Below are 20946 nucleotides of genomic sequence, written 5' to 3'. Positions count from 1 at the left end.
TCAAAAATTCAATTAAATAAAAAAAGACAAGAAGAACTACAGAGCACATCAATCAACATTTCTTATGACCACATTTGTACGAATGTGTAGGATAAATAGAAGAGGAAGAACAAGGGTCTGCAGTTGGTTTTAATTTTACAAGATGTACCGCCAAACAGTAGAATATGCACTGAAACAAGATGACACAATATTTTAAGATTAAGGAGACTACCTCTCATCATTAGCCCTTTTTGCACAGAGATGGCGCTATAGGGCCACCACAAAGTCCCTTCTTTACTGCGTCCTTGCAGTTTTACACAAAACTTAACAATGGCGACATCATGCCGCTCCAGTGTGTGATTTTAAACAGCATGCCTGCCTTTGCGGAATCAAAAAAGGTGTGATGGCCAAGGCTTCTTTCACAACAGTGTCAGCCTCTAGCATGACGTATAACATATGTGTCGGCAGCGCTTTATAAACAATAACATTGGCAAAACATGGCAATAACAACCATTTACTATCTCTGTATATGGCACTTGATCTCATCCTCTGCTCGGAGGGTAAGGACACAACAATGAAAGTCCAGGCAGAAATCCAAGTAGGGCAGGCAGGAGGGGTGCTGGATGATTCCAACAACCACTAAACTTTCACCCTGGAGGCAGGTGTTCAGTTCCCGTAAGACTGTAAAACCAAACCCTGTTCGTTCTTCCTAAACTCAATCACGTACTTTTGTTGGCAAAACCCAACCACGTACATTTGTTGTTGAAGAAAAAAAAATGTCAATCACCATGTTGTGCCAATGTAGTGCGTTTTTGAAAGAGACTGGATGCAAACTGTACATTTTCAGTGAAAATGGAAATGTATTTTGAAAACACACAATGCATGTAAGAGGCTGAAGTTGACAGCCTACCAGAACGTCAACAACCAACACACCTAGAGTACCTTGCATGTCATACGTTGACATGAAAAGTCCATGACTAAACATGGATATGTGACAAGGTCGAAGTGAGAATGTGTTGGGTAAAAAAATTTTCAAGCAGTGATATATTTCTTTAATTGTAAAGTACACATAGGGTGGGTCAAACAAACATGGACTTTCAACCAGGAGACTGATATTTGTGTCCCGTGTGAAACCAAAAGTACTCAAAGTACATTATGTACCACGCATTTTTTTTTTTTTTGTTCTGTAAACCTAACCAAGTGTTTTCCTTTCCATAAACCTAACCACACTGCAACCATTTCACAGTTTAAAGTACATTAACCATGTGTTTGAAACTGTGACTGTTTGTAATACAGTTTGCATTGGAGTTGTTTATGACATTTTACATAGTTTTGACACATTTCATGTAATGCGTTGTTGCAAAGTCAGGTCGATTTCATGTATTTCTATTAGACAGTGTTGGATATACTGTAACTACTAGCCAGCAAAGGTTTTGGAGGTTTTTCAAAGAGATGCCTTAGCATGTAGCATTTTGATGCAACATGTTGAAGACATTATGTATGATGCCCTGTTGGATGGACAAATATAGCAGTTAAGGCTGATATTCTGATATCTTTTATTTTAAGAGAGGAATTAATAGTATTGCAGATCTGTAGAAAAGATACAAGTTCATGCAGCAGTGCTAACATATACCCTGTGTGTGTGTGTGTGTGTGTGTGTGTGTGTGTGTGTGTGTGTGTGTGTGTGTGTGTGTTTCTCATGTGCAGGCTGGAAGCTGAATCCAGTGGTTGGAGCAGTATATGGCCCTGAATTTTATGCAGGTAAAGAATCACACAGTTCTGAAAAGAGAAGAATGCATGAAGAAAACCAGCCATAAAGCAGAGTCCTTATTTCTACTGCTCAATCTATATCCACTCATCTGTTTTTATCCTCACACCCCACCCTTTGTCTTCCCTCCATGTGTTGTGTAAGAGGTGTGAGCATCCACCTTGTGAATCAGACCAATCTCGACACAGCTTACAGATGTAAATGTTGCCAGGTGTGTGTGTGTGTGTGTGTGTGTGTGTGTGTGTGTGTGTATGAGGGGTCAAACGTTTCACCCAACCACACTACAACGCGTCACTTGCGCCTACTTAGGACACATCAGATCTAATCAAACCGCGTGAGTGCATGCCTACATTTTACATAGGGTTACTATGGAGACACGAGTGTTACACACACGCCTGCTCCATGTCGCGCAGGCGTTGTTCGCTCCACTCACATGACGCGCTCACACGTCTTATCAGTACGCATGCACAGCGCATTACAAATGCCACACATACACTACACCTGCATGTGCGTGTGAATCTGGCACACACAGTGCATGTACACATCATTAACACCTGGCAAACTGTTTGTCTCCATAGTTTACACGTGCAGGCAGGCGTGTGTGTGTGTGCTTCGCAAGAGTGGAATGAATGAATGAATCAAGTCGCTGCAGACATACGCCTTATTTTAACCCTTTGATGCACAACATATGCACACCCCTTCTAATGCACAACATGGGTCAAAAATGACCCATATCCATTTCCCATGTTATTTCATGCTGGCTGAGTGTTTCTTTGCTCTATCTTTTGAAATCAAATTATTTTATGATTGAATATTCCAAGTATTCTTTAAATATCTTGTTTTTGATTACAACAGATCATTATTTCTATTTTTCTTTTCATACTTTATGAACAAAAATAGTTTTTGTATTACTACATCAAGTTTAAACACAGATCAAAAATGATCCATTTGTCCAAGTGTGATTTGAAATTAAATGACTTAATACTATAATAAAAAAAAAAAATTCAAATAATTACTTTAGCAGTGAGTGGGGCCAAACACTCATACAATATTTGCAACATATTTATTTCATCACATACACATACCTCTGATAACAGAAAACATGGCTATGTAGAGACAGAAATGACATGCCGTGGTGTAAATAAGATAAATAACATAGGGCTATTGAGTTTGTTTAATAAAAGGACAAGGTATAGACATGTTCTCTCGGAAAGGTAACCTTAAATCACTTCTGTTGTGATCTGGTGCTATATAGAAAATAAAATTAAATAAAATTAACTTGACCTTCTAGGGGAGGTGGGGGCGGTTCATTCTAGAACGTGCACTTCAACTAGTAGCAGCAAAGTCTGGTAGCTCTGCAATTTTACTTAGCTTTACTGAATTTCTATTATATTTTTCTCAACTACTAATGGATAGCCTACTTCTGTGAAGAGAAGAGTTTATTCAAGAGAGGAGCTTTTTTCGTTGAAACGGAGCAAGTCTGGAGGACACCATCCTAAGTAAGTTATCTAACTACTTGGCTAAGTAGTTTAGCTAACTACTTTGTCAAGTAGCTTAACTAACTACTTGGCTAAGTAGTTACACTACTACAAAGAACTAAAATACAATATGTCAACAGCTAGCTAGCTAACAGTAATTACTTACAAGTAATGTACTCACTCTGAAGGTAACCTAAACCTAATCAAATATTATGTACAGCTATATTTCATAATTATCATCAAATAGGGTAATGTTTGAACAATTGTAAAACAAGACTTAGGCTACATGTATCAGATGTGCAAAGGGAGCTGTGCTGAGCTGTGAATAGTTGTCCGAGGTAAGTATGTTCCTACTTGCAAACGAACAACTTTCACAGGCTCCCGCCAAATGCTGACCCACGTGTGCAAACTTGATGTAGAAATACAAAAGCTGTGCTTGTTCATAAAATAAGAAAGGAAAAAGGAAAATGATGATTTGTGCTAAAGAAAAAAAAGGTATTTATTGATTACTTGGAATAATAAATGATAAAATACATTTATTTCAAAGAAATATCATAGAAACACTCAGCCATACATGAAATAACATAGAAAATGGATATGGGTCATTTTAGACCCATGTTGTGCATTAGAAGGGTAGTGATACAAAAAGGGTTTTTATTCAAAAAGTAAGAAAGGAAAACATAAAATAAGGATGTATAATGATCAAAAACAAGTTAACTGATGAAAACCTGGAATACTGAATGATGAAGTTAATTTATTGCAAAGATAAAGAAAATAAAAACTCAGTCGGGTCACTTAAGACCCATGTTGTACATCAATAGCTATTTTCTAGAAAATGCACTTACATTAATTCCACTGCCACTGTAGCTGCTTAATAATGAAGCCCGCTCTTTGGCAACTTCTCTTTCCTCTAGAGTTCCTCCAGACATTTCCCCACTACTTTCTGTTTAACATAGCCTATCTCACCAGAAAATGCTGGCAGCCGGGATATCTTTTCATTATTGTGTAACTGTTTTTTTACCCTCCAATTTTATTTTAATTCATGAACATGAATGTAAATAAATAAAAACAAATATACAAAATCCTGAGTACATTCAAGTTATAGAGAGGATTTTAAGGTTTCATAAACATTCAAAGTCCTGATGGCTTTCATATTGGTCAGTTCATATTTTAACTGGTTTATATTGGGTTTCCTTTCAGTCCACTTGCTTTTGTGGATATGAAACTTTCCATCTAAAATACGATGGTTTAAAAATAAAAGGTGTCTACTGTCCATATTGTTTTTCTCCAAATAAAAAGTGATGTCCTTTTTTTTCTTTTTTCTTTTTTTTTAGCAAATTAATCTTAATCCCACATAAAGAATCAAATTGTCAACATCAATCCAAAATAACTGAACATAAATACATTCATAAAATAAATGAACAATAGTTTCTGTGTCAGTTTGCAGAATACACAGGATTCAGACAGAAGGTCTGTACATTTTAAGAATTTCTTTTGTTGGATAAATTTAAATGTATGTCTTTAAAATAAACATCACCACCTTTATTATTGACTATATATTTTTTGTAGTAAGTCAAACCACTTTCTATTTAATGTAACTGTATAACTGAGGTTGTCTGGAATCTGTCAGTATCAGTGTGCTGTTGATTAAAAGCCGAATCTCTCAAAAATACTTTGGTTGATCTGCTGTTTATTTATGATATGCAGCAAGTCACAAAGTGATATGAACTTTTTGATTTATACAAGAGACAGAGACAAGTCTGTGATAACAGTTAAATGGGAAATTAGTAAACCATAGGCTACTTTGCAGAATAAGTTTGATCTGTCCTCATAACGTGAAAATATTTGAGTAGCATCATCACAAAGCTGCTTCAGTTCTTCCTCCATTTGTTTCATATCTGTGCAAACGAGTTCATAAGTTATGTAAACAAGTAGGCTAGCCTGTGTAGGCAAATGTGTGTGCAGACGATTTCCATTACGTTAATTCAATGCTGTATTTCTCAGCACTGGGATGTCGCTCCAACAAGCAACTCACAGCTATGGAAAGTTCAACTCTTCTAGTTTCTTTCAATGTCTGCCCTGTCTTGCAGGCAAGGCTATTTCATGAGCAATTGCCCACATCAGCCTCATAGTGTTAACAATTTGATTTAAGGTATTGAGGTAGGCCTAACTCACATTTATACATTTAATGATGAACTCATACATTAATTCACCCTTAACTCATCATTAATTGATGGTCCACACCATTAGCCTAATTAATTAATGGTTAGGTCACTATGACTTAACCCACTTAATATATCATTATTTAAGGGCGATATTTAATTAATACATTAATTCATATGCGATCAAACTATGTGCTATGGATGGTGGGTTTGTAGATCTGCTTTTTCGGTGGATTCTGTGCCCAGGAAGAGTGCTCAGGAATAGTGAGCAGGGTCTGACGGTGGTTGTTCCACAACATGTGGGTCTCCCTAGTCCTCAGACCCCCCTGGAACCCCCACGCAGGTCATGGTCTTCATCATTATTGTTTACTTACTACTTAATTAGGCTACTGTAGCTTTTCTTTTTTTTTTTTTTTAAATAATTAGAAAAACTACAGAGGAGGCGGTCGCTTAAAATTTATGTTTATTAAATTCATTAACAACATATTTGGATTTCATGTCACAGCTCAAACAGGACCAAAAGATAATATTTCTCTCCTCACTCACTGCCATTCATATTTTTTCCGATCTAAGGTCCCATGAGCTTCACTGGAAGGGGCGTGACTTAGGCACTCTATAGGAAAAAATTGTATCAAAACATTAATGCTGAAATGCTAATGAGAGCTGAGGGGAACTGCAGAGTCTAGTGATGACAAATCATACATGATCCAACATTTCTCGAAGAATGCGCACTGTCTCAATGTACGTTGGTATTGTCTCTGGCAATGGAACAGTTGGATGTGGCAGTATTGCCAATTCTGCCACAGACAAGGCACGGGGGAGCTCCAACACTGGAGTGTGAACTGTCACAGGTCTCTGCAGCCCTCTCCAGTCAACTCTGCATTCCTCATCTGCCTGGAATTTAAATAGAAGTTATTAGTTGTAAAAGTGATCAATTTTTACAGTATTTCTGGTAAGGTCACATAAAGCATTTTGAAATAAGGCACTACATTGAATACAATAATTACCTGACAAAAGTTTGCCTTGGTCCCATCTCTCGCTTTTGCTCAACCACAGCTGCAGAGGGGACTGGTTTCTGGTCTCTTAGTCTCTCAAGACAGGGCTGAACCTCTGGCATTTCTAATCAATTTTATTCAAAATAAAAATGAAATCTCTATACAGTCTGGTATTATGGCACTCACTCACAAACCCCCGACTCCACCTTGTGGCAGGAACAGGCAACAACACACAGCACCCCAACTGCTGTGGAAATAAGTAGGTAGGCTATAAGTAGGTATAATAAGTTATATAACAATTTCATGAGACACAGTTTGTTCCCTTGATATAAAGCTGCAAGTATCCTATTATTATAGGCTAACAAATGATCTGTTGTAGAAGTGTTAAAAATAGTGCCTGAAGAAGGAAAGAAAATAAAAAGATAGATAGGTAGATAGATGATGCGTGCCTACGCACACACGTCTGATTAGCATAGCAAGCTAGTTAGCATAGCGATGCTAGTTAGCATAGCGATGCTACGTGTCACACGTCCGTAACACAACACGTTGTTGCTTCAAGAGCTGACGCTCATGTGACCCATGTGATCACATGACGTGTCTACGCACGCACGTCTGATTAGCATAGCAAGATAGTTAGCATAGCGGTGCTACTGCTCCTGGGTGGATCCGAAAAATAGTTTCCCTGCACCATGTTGAAGGAATTTCTAATCACCGTCCAGTATTTATTCGTATTGCAGGCTAATGAACTGGGGTTGAGAGGACCGGTTGCCATGGCGACAAGTAATCAAAGACAATGCGTTCACCTGTGGATCTGACAGAGTCTCTGGACTGATCATACACAGCTGGACTTGATTGCAGGGCAAGAACTGAGAAAGGAGATACGAGTGAGCGACAGTCTGGGAAGCGGAGCTGCTGTAAAGTGCCCGACGAAGCCACCTTTATTGCATTCATGGGCGGGAGGGAGGGGGCGAAGACAGACAGCGTAGGTGGAGAAGTTCCGAGGGTAGGGTGGAGGTTAGGGATCGGGGAATTAGGAGTGTCCTCCCACTTTCCAGCTTTGTGTGTGCAGGTGTCAGTCAAGCTGTCAGCCACTCGGTGTTCCAGCGTTGGAACCTCCACTGCATACGGGCGGGTCGGACCAGCGCCACAAGCCTAGACCCGGGGGAGGGTCTCGTTGATCCGGCCAGTTAAGAGTTTGTTTTAAAGTATGACATCTTAAGTGTTTGTGTTATATTTGCAGTCCTGTCAGTTATAACTGAAAGCCAAGTGCGCTCAAAAACCTCGCTCCATGCGGTGCTTTCTGTCTGTGGATTGCACATCTTTTAAAAAATGTTTGAAAGAAAATTAGCCAAAGATAAGGTGTCATATTGAAGATTTCGTTTGAACAAAGTATAATTTGAAACCTGTTTTGTTGACTTTTTTTTGTAATAAATTACTTTTTTGGACTTCAAACATTTTTCTCAGCACATTATTGGCGAGTTAAGCCAGCCGCCACCTGTAGAAAGTGGTTCTACACACAATAAAGCCTATAGTTTGGGAAAGTATAACACAGAAGTGCACTGGTTTTAATCCGCCCGTACCCTATTACGCTATTAATTAATAATTAAAATTGAATGACCCAAATCCGTGGATATCACAGGTTGAGGTAGAGCAGGTCGCTGTTTAATGATAAATCCGTGGAGCTGTCCATGGTGCTGAATTAATACACCTCATTTTAATCCACCTCAGCCTGTGACCAGGAGGGTGAAACTCTCTACTCTGCAATGCATTCGAATAGTCTGATACCTTTTAAAAATCTAATACTCCATGTAAATTATGGGGTAATATTTTCAGTCACAATGTTAACAGTCTACTCAGACTACCATATGCTGGAATCACTCTAAACGCTAAATAAACATACATTTACAGTTTACATTAAAAATATAACAATTTCATGAGACACACTTTTTCTTTGATATAAAGCTGCAAGTATTATAACAGATGATCTGTCACACACATTTTGGGACGCTTCAGTGTCAGTTGCTCGCTGTAAGTCTCAGCGCAGTAAAATGGGCTTTTTTCATATGATCAATTTACTTGACTTGACTTATATTTTCGATAGGCTATTATTTTTTCGTTATTGTATAAAAAACACAACGCATTGTTGCTTCGAGCTGACACTTGTGACCCCTGCGATCACATGACGTGTCAACGCACGTCTAATAACCATACATCTAGGCGTGTGTAGGCATTGCATCACTGCATATCAAGTACGCAGTGAATGCGGTGTGTGTGTGTTCGCTGATATGTTTCACCCCTCATAGTGTGTGTGTGTGTGTGTGTGTGTGTGTGTGTGTGTGTGCAGTTTGAAGTGGCAGCTTGGTTTCATTTGGTAGAAGTGCTGAGACTGTCCGCTCCTCGTAACTGCTCTACTTTTTGCACATTAGTCTGAAATCTGTCCATTCCCAGACAGCTTTACAGCACTTCTTTAAATAACCACTCTGACAGAGAGAGGCTATCCATCTGTTTTTTCTCCCTCCCTCTTTTCCTGCCTCTCTGCCTTTGTCCCTCCATCCCACCATCTATCCCACCATCCATCTACCCAGTGAAACAGCCTCAGGTGACCCCCAAACCCTCTGTCACAGTTTTCCATGCTCCACTGCCTGATCTACCCTGTGTGCGTGTGTTGTGGTGTAAGTTTATATTGAAACAGTAGAATATGCTCTGAAACACACAGCCCTGCTTATATTTAGATCACGTCTTCAAAGGTGCATACATGTCTATACATGTCTATACATGTCTTTCTTTCTTTCTTTCTTTCTTTCTGTCTTTCTTTCTTTCTGTCTGTCTGTGTCTTTCTTTCTTTTTATCAGTAGAGGTAGGAGGGGGAAGAGTGGTGCAACTTGTGTTTGTTTACAAAAAAGATAATGTGCTTTTTTTGGGTGACAAAAAAAGGTAGTCCGGCAAATAAAACTAAAACTTCACAAAAATGGCAACATTTTGGAATATGAAGTTGACGAAGGGGCAGTGCGTTATGCGCTTTGAGATGAAATTGTGTCAGACACTCTGTTTGTATTTATTCCTGTCACTAGCTTTAAAACTGCAGCAAAGGATGAAGAATGGCTGATTCATGAAGACTAAATGAGGAATTATCTACACAATACCAGGCTGACGGCATCACGGTTCTAAATCCAACTTGTATTACAGTAGTAATAAACAATATGACAGCATGACAAACAGAATTATGTTTGTTAATAATACGGGCTAACAGAGACAACAGTGTCTGACAGGCCCTAAGCTGAGCACCAGCAACAAGAAGCAGATCAAAATTTCAGCAGAGATGGGACGAGCAGAGATGCATACAACATTTGTTTATTAGAACGTTCATGTATTTTCGGGTATAACAAGAGGAGACATGGCAGAAATGTAACTGCACCAATATGGCAACATTGTGCATTTGCAGCCAACGTGGAGCGAGGGCGCTGTTTGGAGCTGAACTTCTATCTGACGCCCTGTTTCTATTTATTTGCTACCTGTGGCTTCATCTGAAAGCGCCACGACAGATAAAGAACAGCTGATTCATGAAGATAATCTGAGGAATTAGCCATACAATGCCTCCTTATTTCACCACAGAAAACCAGCATAGGTGACAGCTGGCTGGAGAAAGATAGAATAGAATAGCATAGAATAGAATAGAATAGAATAGAACAGAACAGAACTAGAAATTAAAAATCAAATTAAAATTGAGTCCAGTCCAGTCCACTCCAGTTGTGGCTAATTTGACGTGTGTGAGTGGGCGTGTGACTGGATTCAGGAGGTTTTGAACAGTCCTTATTGCCATGGGGACAAAGGACCTCCCAAAACGTGCCGTTCTGCAATGCAGTGAGATGAGCCGACTGCTGCAGCTGCTCCTCTGTTGCTCCAGGAGGCTGTGGAGAGAGTCTGTTATTGTCCATTATAGCTTTCAGTTTGTTCAATGTGCCCCTCTCCACCACAGTTTTTAGTGGGTCCAGTCTCCTACCGAGCACTGAGCCAGCTTTTTTAACCAGCTTGTCCAATCACTTGGTGTTTTTGTCCATCAAGCTGCCTCCCCAGCTCACTGCAGCATAGAGGAGTGCACCGGCCACCACCGTGTGATAGAACATGGTCAACATCTCCACACACACATCAAAGGACCTCAGGGTTTGCAGGATGAACAGGCGGCTCTGCCCCCTCCTGTAGAGGATGTCAGTGTTAGAGGACCAGTCCAGTTTATCATCCAAGAGGACCCCTGGATATTTGTAGGTGTGCACCACCTCAATGTCCTCCCCCTTCAGGAGACTGGTTGATGGGGTGACCTCTTTCTTTTGAAATCCACCACCAACTGCTTGGTTTTGGCTGTGTTCAGGTGGAGACAGCACTTACTGCACCAGTCCCTGAAGGCATCCACAAGGTCCCTGTACTCCTGCTCCTGACCGCTCCTGATACAAGCCACAATAGTTGTAATGTCAGAGTATTTTTGTATGTGGCAGGACTCTGAGTTGTACTTAAGGTCCGCTGTGTAGAGTGTGCTAAAAGGGAGCTTAAAGTTTCTGTTGAGCTAAATGACCATCACTAATAATAAGCTAGGTGACTTGTTTTTGGCTATTTGGCTTTTCACAATATAAAATGTGTGTTTTCCGTATAAAAAGTACTAACGAAGACAGCAAATAAACTACTCACCTTTCTTTTTTTAAGTGGTTATGTCTCAAGTCTAATCTGGAGCACACAGCTGATAGGCTGTTTTTATCTGATATGACAGAAGTGCATATTTAATGCACTCAGTGTGAACTGAGAGCTCCGACGTGACACAATGCAGCATAATAGTCGGACACTCATTTGCTGTTAGGGCATGGTGTCATTATGTTCCACTCAGGAGCCACTGCTGAGTCAAGAGTGTAAAATTTGGTACAGTCCAGTCTGGCTTTTAATAATAAAAACCTTTTTGAATTTTTTTTACACTGGCCCAACCCTACTAACAGTAAAGAAGATTTCAGCAAATTAAAAGATGTATAGGAGGAGCTTATGTCAAAATTGTTTAATGTTTTAAAAACCACCAACAACTCTTTATTCCTCCAAGCCTTTTTGATTCAATCAATGAAACTGTTGAGCTGTCTATTGCCTTGTGTTGTTTGAGGTTCCAAAAATGTCTTCCCTTTAACAGCACTCCAAATGTAGAAGATTAAAAGATACATGTATGTATATTTATATTTAAATATGAGGAGCTTGTGTCAAAGCTGTTTAAGTGTTCTAAGGACTAGCGACAATTCCCCAACTCTGTTATTCCTCCAACTAGGGCTGCCCCCAGCTAAGAATTTTCCTAGTTGACCAACAGTCATTAAACCATAATCGACTACTGGCCCACATGTTTACAATATTTATTTAATCATTAAATTCTATATTTTGGGTGAGGCAACACAATGATTTGAGTTCAAGGTTTGAGAAAGAATCAGTATCAGTAACATTGTTAACACTGTGCTTCATTACAGAGATATACAAAACTGTACCAATGAACCTGAATTAATATAGGCCTATATTTCATCCACAAGTGCACAGCACACACTAAGCGAGCCACCTGTTGGCGAAATAGTAATGATTGTGCTAAGTGGCTAATGGGCATTTAGCTACTTACATGTTTCAGATGATACGTCATGTTTGTAGCTGACAAATGATAGGCAAATGTATGCCTGCAGAGTTTACACATCATCTTGGGTTCGTCCTTCACCTTCTCAAAATGATCTCACGCTTTGGATTCCCTGGCCGACATGATATTAACTCACCTGTGTAATAACCACAGGTATCAGCCCTGTAAATTAACTTATTTCCGTCTGACTGCTGAGTGTGGCCACTTCCTGTGTCTGTTCTTTCAAATTAACTTCCCACATGGTCCAGTCATATAGGTTTTGATTTATTTTGACAAGGCACAGCTCAGAGTTTCATGTTTTTTTATTTTATTTATTTATTTATTTAATTATTTATTTATTTTCTGCGACTGAGCGACGATGAAATCTTGCTGACTGATGACCTTTCTGGTCAGCTAATGTTTGGTCAACTATTCGGGGGCAGCCCTACCTCCAAGAGGCCTTTTTAATTCAATCGATGAAATTGTTGTTGAGCTGAAAATGTTTGTCTATTGCCTTTCGTTGTTTGAGGTATGGATGGAGTGATAGAAGGATGGAAAAGTGGAAAAACTTCACAACAGAGGATAGGAAAAATCTGCCATGTCTGCACTGTGTCTGTCTCTACATTTTTTCTATTTGTTTTCACCCTCCTCTTATTACATGAATCTTTCTTTTGGCTCTACTGGCATTCGTTCACCCATACGTACACTGCACAGTTTATATTCACGCCTCCACCCTGCATACCTCCCTGCACTCCTCCAGACATTCCTCATTCCTCATTCTCTCTCTCTCTCTCTCTCTCTCTCTCTCTCTCTCCCCTCCACTGTATGAAAAATGACAGAGTCCCACCTGTAAGTGAAAGTGTGTGGGTTTGGGATTTCTTCTGGAATAATTATGAGTGCATTTAAACTAGTTTGGGGAGGGAGCAAAGCAGGATGTAAAGGGGGATGTAAGGGCGATAAATCACTCTTTATCAGACGGCTTTCCCAGCACCCATCAGTTGAATCGGCCTCCATAAATCCTGGCCAGCTGACAGTTCACTCCATCTCCATTGCTGGGCTCGGCTACAGGTTTATTGTGCGCAAATTCCAATCAGAAGAATGACTGATAACCTCCACAGGCATACATACCCGTGCTCACATGAATACAAGTATGTAGGTACACATGCAAAAATGTCAGCATAGTTGTACAGTGTGTCCGGTGCATTCACAGTCAGGTATGCACCTAAAGAACCAGACTCTCACAGCTACACATAGACACATTCATCAGCACACACCAATACTATAAATTCTCGAATAAAAGATAAAGCTATCAAGTAATTACCAGGGTTGTGGTCTGTTCCAACAACTAATGGTTTATCCAAATAATGGTTCGGGACAGAAATGTGGAGGTTCAGCCCCCAAAAGGTTGACGTGCTCTGCTCTCCTTCAGGACACTGCCTTTCAGCAATGCAAAGTAATGAGGCTTAAAGGAATACTTCGACAATTTGGGAGTTATGCCCTTTCTCTATCGTTTTCATATTGAGACAACATGATCGATATCTTTTTTGTGTCTGTACGTCCAGTGGCTGGGTCTCAGCGGTTAGCTTTGCGGCTTAGCTAAGTGAATACAATTGAAGTCTATAGGGGGTCAGTAGCCTACACGGTAAAAGTGAACAAATAAACGTTACAGAAACCCTGAAGCTGGTATTTCTACACGTGCATTTAAAATAAACATGTTTAAACATTAGTTTGAAAAATTAGAGTCCTTTTTAGTCATTTTAGAAGAAGTTTGATACACGGAACTATAGTGTGTTTACGCCCTACGCGGAGGGATACACCGGTGAGCAACAGCTGCAGCTGGCTCTGGGACAGGTACGCTAGATCACTCGGTAAAAGCAAACAACGAGACGACACGGACGATCATGCCTCGAAAATGTATTATTGCAACTTGCAAAAACATTCAAGGCAAACCTACGGGCTTGATGAAAAGGCACTGTAAATGTGCATTATAAAACGATATTACTCACTCGACTGAAAGCTGTCCATCAGCTCCTGCAGACCTGGGGCGTTTTTTCCAGTTTATCTTAGGAACATGAAAAAATGTTTCAATCACGCCAGGATTACTGATTGCTGCAAAGTTTTCACTCCTTGTGATGCACTCTCTGTTTTCCTCCTGATGATATATCTCTAGCCTCCCCAACGTTGGTAGCACCGAATCCCATTCTGTGCAGCAAAATGATTCCACCTCCGTAGGCATAGGTTGGCAAGCCCCGCCGCTACAACACCAATCCTCCCCTGACCTCCGTCTCCCCTCGGCCCCTTGCTGTTCCGCTGCCTCGGAGAATTCAGCCTCTCTTCTCGCCCGCTCAGCATCCAACACCTGGAGTTCTACATCTGTATACTCCGGCTCAAACAGGTATGGCTCTGGATCTGTGTCCATTACAAGAAACTCTTCAAATTCGCGTTCAAAGTCGTCCATTGCAGCTACTATAGTCCGGAGATATCATTAGGCTAAATAAACAACAACAAGAGTTTTGTTTACAGGCTACGTCTGTGCCTGTGCCTGCTCACCGGTGTATCCCACCGTGGATCACAGCGCAGGACGTAAACACACTATACTTCCGTGTATCAAACGTCTTCTAAAACGATTCAAAAGGACTCTCATTTTTCGAATTAATGTTTAAACATGTTTATTTTAAATGCTGAAATGCCAGCTTCAGGGTTTCTGTAACGTTTATTTGTTCACTTTTACTGTAGGCTACTGACCCCCTGTAGACTTCAGTTATATTCGCTAAGCTAAGCCGCAATGCTAACCGCTGAGACCGCTGGGTAGGATGAGCGCAAACAGCATCGCTTGCTTTGATGCATATTTGCTTACTAACTAAATCCAGAGGCCAACTAACATTAGTATTATCAGCCATTCTTGAGAACTGGGACAAATCATGTCCTACCATTAAAACTATTACATTTATAACTTAGTGACATATTAGTTCCGTTATTGAGGGTGAAACATTATTTTTTAAAAGATTTGTAAATGTGAAATAAATATGATTTATTAAATGCTTTGATCTGCTTTCATTTTTTAACTTCTAAACTTGCACTGTGCCAGAAAAAAGCCTTGTCCCAGACAAGAATTCACAACTTCAAACAAGTAAAAAATTTGTTAAAAGCCTTCAAAATATAAAACAGCATGTACTGATAACATCAGTGTAAAAGTTTACTGCTGTAATCATCTTTGATTCAGAATATATTTTTATAAAAATGTTGGCCCTTTAAAGATGCGTGCCAGATTTTTCTCACCTCAATTTCTACAAAAACATTATTAAGTCAGGCATAAAAGAAGTTTGCTATATCCTAAGGACTCCTATCTCACTTTCTGGCTTCCAAAAAGGTGGGAATGCTGTACAGTTACCGGAAAGCTTTCTATTTTATGATAAATTCATTAAATAATACTGCTACTACTACTGGTGTGTCTCAACCATAACAGGTCAGTTCTATAGACTTACTAAATCCACACTAAACCAGAATTTTGGTTTAAAAATTTGTATTTTGTTTGCCATTAAGAGAACTCTTAGCAACTTTAAAAACAATAATAAATACAAAAACTCTTTGTCAACTCTAAGTCACTGCTGTCAGATCTTACCTTTGACATCCATCATACATGAAAACCATATTTATGTAATTTTGTAATAAGTACATTGTGATTGACTGTGTCAAAGGCCTTTGACAAGTCCAAAAAAATACCAAGAGAAATTTTTTATCTAAAGCAGTGGAAATATTATGAACAAGTTGTGTAATAGCCATTTCTGTTGAGATGTTTTTTTTCTAAAACCATATTGGTGACAGTATAATATGTTATTCTCATCCATGTGTTTTTTTACTCTTTAATAAACCAATTTCTCAAGAATTTTGAAAAAAAAAAAAACTGGTAAAATGGATATAGGACGATAATTTGTGTATACACTAGCGTCACCAGATTTGAATAGCGATGGATAAAGTTAAAATATGTGTTAGAGGCTGAACAATGGAAGTAACTATTCTCTTAACAAGACTGGCTCGTATTTCATCATGTCCTGCAGAGGAATTTTTCGAGAATTATGTTGAGTATCTCCTTTGGAGTAGGAGGGTCGAACATGCTTAAACTGGGATATTGATTATTGAAGTTATCAAAAAGATGACCATCCGTATTCTCAATTTTGTTGGCTACTGAAGGACCAATATTCACAAAGAAATCATTGAAATTGTGTGCAATATCTGAAGGATTAGAGATTTTTTTCTCACCATCGGATAAAACAGATGGAATAGGTGTGGAGGCCTTTTTCTTATTCAACAATTCATTGATGAGTTTCCATATTGATTTGATATCATTGCGTGATTGTTCAAATTTAACTGAGAAGTAGGATTTTTTTGCAATGTGCATCAATTTAGTGAAATGATTCTTGTATTTTTTGTAGAATTCAATGTTAAAGGGGTGGGGCTAACAATACATTTTTTATATTGTCTATTTTTTTACAATGGAGGATTTCTTTAAACATGGAGTAATCCAGGGTTTGCAATTTTTAGACTTATATTTTCTATTTATTTGAACAAAAGGAAAGCATTTATCAAATACAGAACTAAATATGTCCATGAAGGTACTATAAGCACATTCTGTACTATGTTGATTCAGTACATCTGAGACTTCATCTATTGAGGCTTTAAACAAGTTCTCATTTCTCTTAGTAAACCTACGACAATATGTTTTCTCTTCTAGATTTTCTTTAGGTTTATATGAATTATCAAATAGAAAAAAAATGAAAAATTGAAAAATAATAATCCAGAATTGATTACATGTTCAAAGTAATTTGTAAATATATTGTCAATTAAAATTGCAGAGGAAAACGTTATCCGAGTAGGTTTAAAGATGAGGGGATATAAATAAGATGCATGAAGAATACTCAGAAAATCTGAAGATGAATTGGATTCATTTTTTTAGAAGATCGATATTAAAGTCACCATGTCAAGAACAAAACCAGAGACGGGACCCAAATGCAAGACTCTAAGACGAGGGTTTCCCAAAAAACGTTGTTTAATAACAGACCGGGTACGGTACACAGGAGGGCAGTCAGACGAGGCAGAGGTATCCAAAAACGAGAGGCAAAAGGCAAGGTCGATAAACAAACAGGATAAAAAAAAACTAGAGAGCAAGACAGGAACAATGCTGGAACGTGACATGAAATTCAACGAACTGGCGACGAGACAGAGTGAGACAAGAGGTAAAATACAAGAGGTAATGGGGAGTGATTGGAGACACGTGTGGGGAGACACAATCAGGGGCAGGTGCGCACATGACGGGGGGAAGGGACAGGACACAAACCTGAAACAGAGACAGGGGTGAGTGATCTTCAAAATAAAACAGGAAATGCAGAACATGAAACATAAACAGATACTAAACCGAGACATGACAGTACCCCCTCCTCAAGGGCCAGCTCCCGAGGGCCCTGGAGCTTCAGGATGAGAGGCATGGAAATCCTGGATGAGAGTGGGGTCCACAATAAACCTGGAGGAAACCCAAGAACGTTCCTCAGGACCATATCCCTCCCAGTCCACCAAATACTGCATCCCCCGACCACGACGACGAGCTGACAAGAGTTTCCTCACCGTGAAGACAGGGCCCCCATCCACAAACCGGGGGGGAGGAGGGGGTCTGGAAGGAGGGACCAGTGGAGACTCTTTGGCTGGTTTGAGCAGACTGACGTGAAATGCAGAATGGACCCGCATAGACCTTGGAAGCTTGAGCTTGACAGTGACCGGGTTGATCACCTTGAAGATGGGGAAGGGTCCAACGAACCTGGGAGCGAGCTTCCTAGATTCTACCCGGAGCGGAAGATGCTTTGTGGAGAGCCACACCTGCTGTCCAACCTTGTAGTCCGGAGCCGGAGCCCTCTTACGATCTGCTGCAGTCTTATAACTCCTGGATTGGCGGAGCAGCATCCGACGGGCTCGCTCCCAGGTCCTCCTGCAGCGTCTCACCAAGGCCAATGCCAACGGGACGGAAGAATCAGGGGCTAAGGCAGGAAACAGAGAGAGTTGGTAACCATGAACGATGTGAAAAGGTGACAGACCAGTGGATGAAGAGGGAAGTGAGTTATGGGCATACTCCACCCAAACTATTTTCTGAGACCAGGTTCCTGGGTTCTGGGACGCGAGACACCGGAGACCAGTCTCCAGCTCCTGGTTGAGTCTCTCAGACTGTCCATTGGTTTGGGGATGGAATCCGGAGGACAGGCTGACTGTAGCTCCTAGCTGGTTGCAGAATTCCCTCCAGAATTGAGACACAAACTGAGGGCCTCTGTCCGACACCACGTTCCTGGGAAATCCATGGATTCTAAACACATGATTAATCATGACCTCAGCTGTTTTTTTGGCTGAGGGAAGCTTGGGTAATGCAATGAAATGCACCATTTTAGAAAATCTGTCAACAACAGTCAGGACTGCAGTGTTACCTTCTGAGGGAGGCAGCCCCGTAACAAAGTCCAGCGAAATGTCAGACCAGGGGCGTAGAGGTATTGGCAAGGTTGTAATTCTCAGGGGTCTCTGGTAAGAAGGCTTAGCGGCACAAACATGGCATGCATTCACATACTCTGAGATGTCCTTCCTGAGATTAGGCCACCAGAATCGCTGTTCAACTACAAACTGAGTCTTAGCAATGCCAGGGTGGCAGACGGCTTTGTTAGTGTGGGCCCAATGAATAACGTCCCCCCTCAACTGGGGAACTACAAAGAGTCTGTCATCAGGACAATCCTGGGGAACCTCAAGGTTGTTAATGGCTTCCTTAACCTTAGCTTCAATTTCCCACGTTAAGGCCGAAACAAAGCATGACATGGGTAAGATTGTTTTAGGCTCAGACACTGATTTATCAGAGAATATGCGTGATAAGGCATCAGGTTTAACATTTTTTTGAGCCAGGACGGTAAGACAAAACAAAATCAAATCTGTTGAAAAACAGTGCCCACCTAGCTTGCCTCGCATTCAACCTTTTAGCAGTTTTCAGGTATTCTAGATTTTTGTGATCAGTCCATACCATGAATGGACACTGAGCTCCCTCCAGCCAGTGCCTCCACTCTTCCAGAGCCACTTTGACTGCCAGCAGTTCCCGATCACCAATGTCGTAATTCCTCTCTGCCGGGGAGAGCTTCCTGGAGAGGAAAGCACAAGGATGCAGCTTCCCATCTCTGAGGCTTTTCTGAGAGAGGACAGCTCCTACCCCGACATCTGAGGCATCAACCTCCACAATGAACTGCTGGCTGCGGTCCGGAAGAATGAGGATGGGGGCTGAAGTGAAGCTCTTTTTTAGTCTCTGAAATGCAGAATCACAATCAGAATCCCACACAAAAGGTTGGTGAGGAGAAGTCAGGTTATGCAAAGGTGAAGCCAGTGAGCTAAAGTTTCTAATGAACTTTCTGTAAAAATTGGCAAAACCTAAAAACCTTTGGACCTCTTTGCGTGACATGGGAGTGGGCCAATTAGCCACTGCTGTCACCTTCCCTGGATCCATCTTTATCTCCCCCTCAGCAAGCACAAACCCCAGAAAAGAAACTGAGGATTTGTGAAACTCACATTTTTCTGCCTTAACATAAAGCTCATTCTCCAGCAACCGCTGAAGCACAGCACAAACATGGCAGGTATGAGTTTCCTCATCGGGGGAAAAAATCAGAATGTCATCCAAATAGACGAAAACATAAACATTGAGCATGTCCCTGAGTACATCATTTACAAGGTTTTGAAAGACACTTGGAGCATTAGTAAGTCCAAAAGGCATTACAAGGTATTCATAATGCCCTGTATCTGTATTGAATGCCGTTTTCCACTCGTCCCCCTCCCTTATTCTGACAAGGTGGTAAGCGTTTCTTAAGTCAAGCTTGGTGAATATTTTGGCTCCATCCAGGAGTTCAAAAGCAGTTGACATAAGAGGGAGGGGGTACCTGTTCTTAACTGTGATGTCGTTGATGCCCCTATAATCAATACAGGGCCGAAGGGACTTATCTTTTTTCTCCACGAAGAAAAATCCTGCTCCTGCTGGCGATGAGGAGGGGCGGATGATGCCTGCTGCGAGAGATTCCTCCACATACTCCTTCATGGCTTTTTGTTCAGGAGCTGAAAGAGAGTACAGTCTCCCCCTAGGGGGTGTTGATCCTGGCAGCAGGTCAATAGCACAGTCATAAGGTCTATGGGGGGGCAGAGACTTGGCTTTGGCTTTGGAAAATACCTCCTTAAGATCATGATAGCAGGTGGGAACAGATGAGCGGTCTGGATCTTCGGAGGGAGATTGAAGATTTTTGGTCTGGATAGGAGCTTTAACATTACATGGGTGCTTGAGACAGCTAAGGGAGCAGTTGCTTCCCCAGGAAACAACCTGTCCAGAGGGCCAATCAAACTGAGGATTGTGTAACTTAAGCCAAGGGTGCCCTAAAATAAGGTCATGGTTCATGGAGGCAAAGACATGAAAATTAATTAGCTCAGAGTGAGAGTCTGGAAAACTTAGCCTTAGGGACTGAGTGCGGTGAGTTACGTTGCCCAAAAAGCTGCCATCCACAGCATTAACTCCGAAGGGGCGGTTCAGACGAAAGGTTCTTAGACGGAGCTTCCTAACAAGGAGAGAGTTCATGAGATTAGCGTCTGAACCGAATCAATAAATACAGGCAGTTCAAGGGAGTAGTTGGCAGAGCATAGTTCAATTTTGGGTAGAACATGAGCAGGATTATTAATGACCAAGTTCTGACTCACCGCTACCCGCCCTTTAATGCTGGAAGTGGCACCCTTGACGTGGCAGTTACTCACGGAATGGCCCAGCTGTCCACAGTAGAAACACCTTCCATCTCTCAACCTGCGATGACGTTCCTCAGGGGAGAGCCGAGTTCTGCCCAACTGCATGTGTTCCTCCATGCCGGCGGTAGGTGGGATCAAATTGGCGGCTGGCTGTCTG

The 20946-nt window shown here is 40.9% G+C and overlaps 1 protein-coding gene across 2 annotated transcripts in view; it reads left to right on the top strand.

The window, feature by feature from the left end:
- Nucleotides 1–20946, top strand: part of LOC125881011 (RNA binding protein fox-1 homolog 3-like) — a 1507594-nt gene that overhangs the window by 1379088 nt on the left and 107560 nt on the right. For both annotated transcript variants that reach the window (XM_049563926.1, XM_049563925.1), the window contains exon 12: nucleotides 1687–1740. In XM_049563926.1, the coding sequence (XP_049419883.1) occupies nucleotides 1687–1740 (54 nt within the window). The remainder of the gene's footprint in view (nucleotides 1–1686; nucleotides 1741–20946) is intronic.

The sequence above is a fragment of the Epinephelus fuscoguttatus genome, linkage group LG20 (assembly GCF_011397635.1).
Source record: "Epinephelus fuscoguttatus linkage group LG20, E.fuscoguttatus.final_Chr_v1".
NCBI lineage: Eukaryota > Metazoa > Chordata > Actinopteri > Perciformes > Serranidae > Epinephelus > Epinephelus fuscoguttatus.
This window is presented reverse-complemented; position numbering and strand designations above follow the sequence as displayed.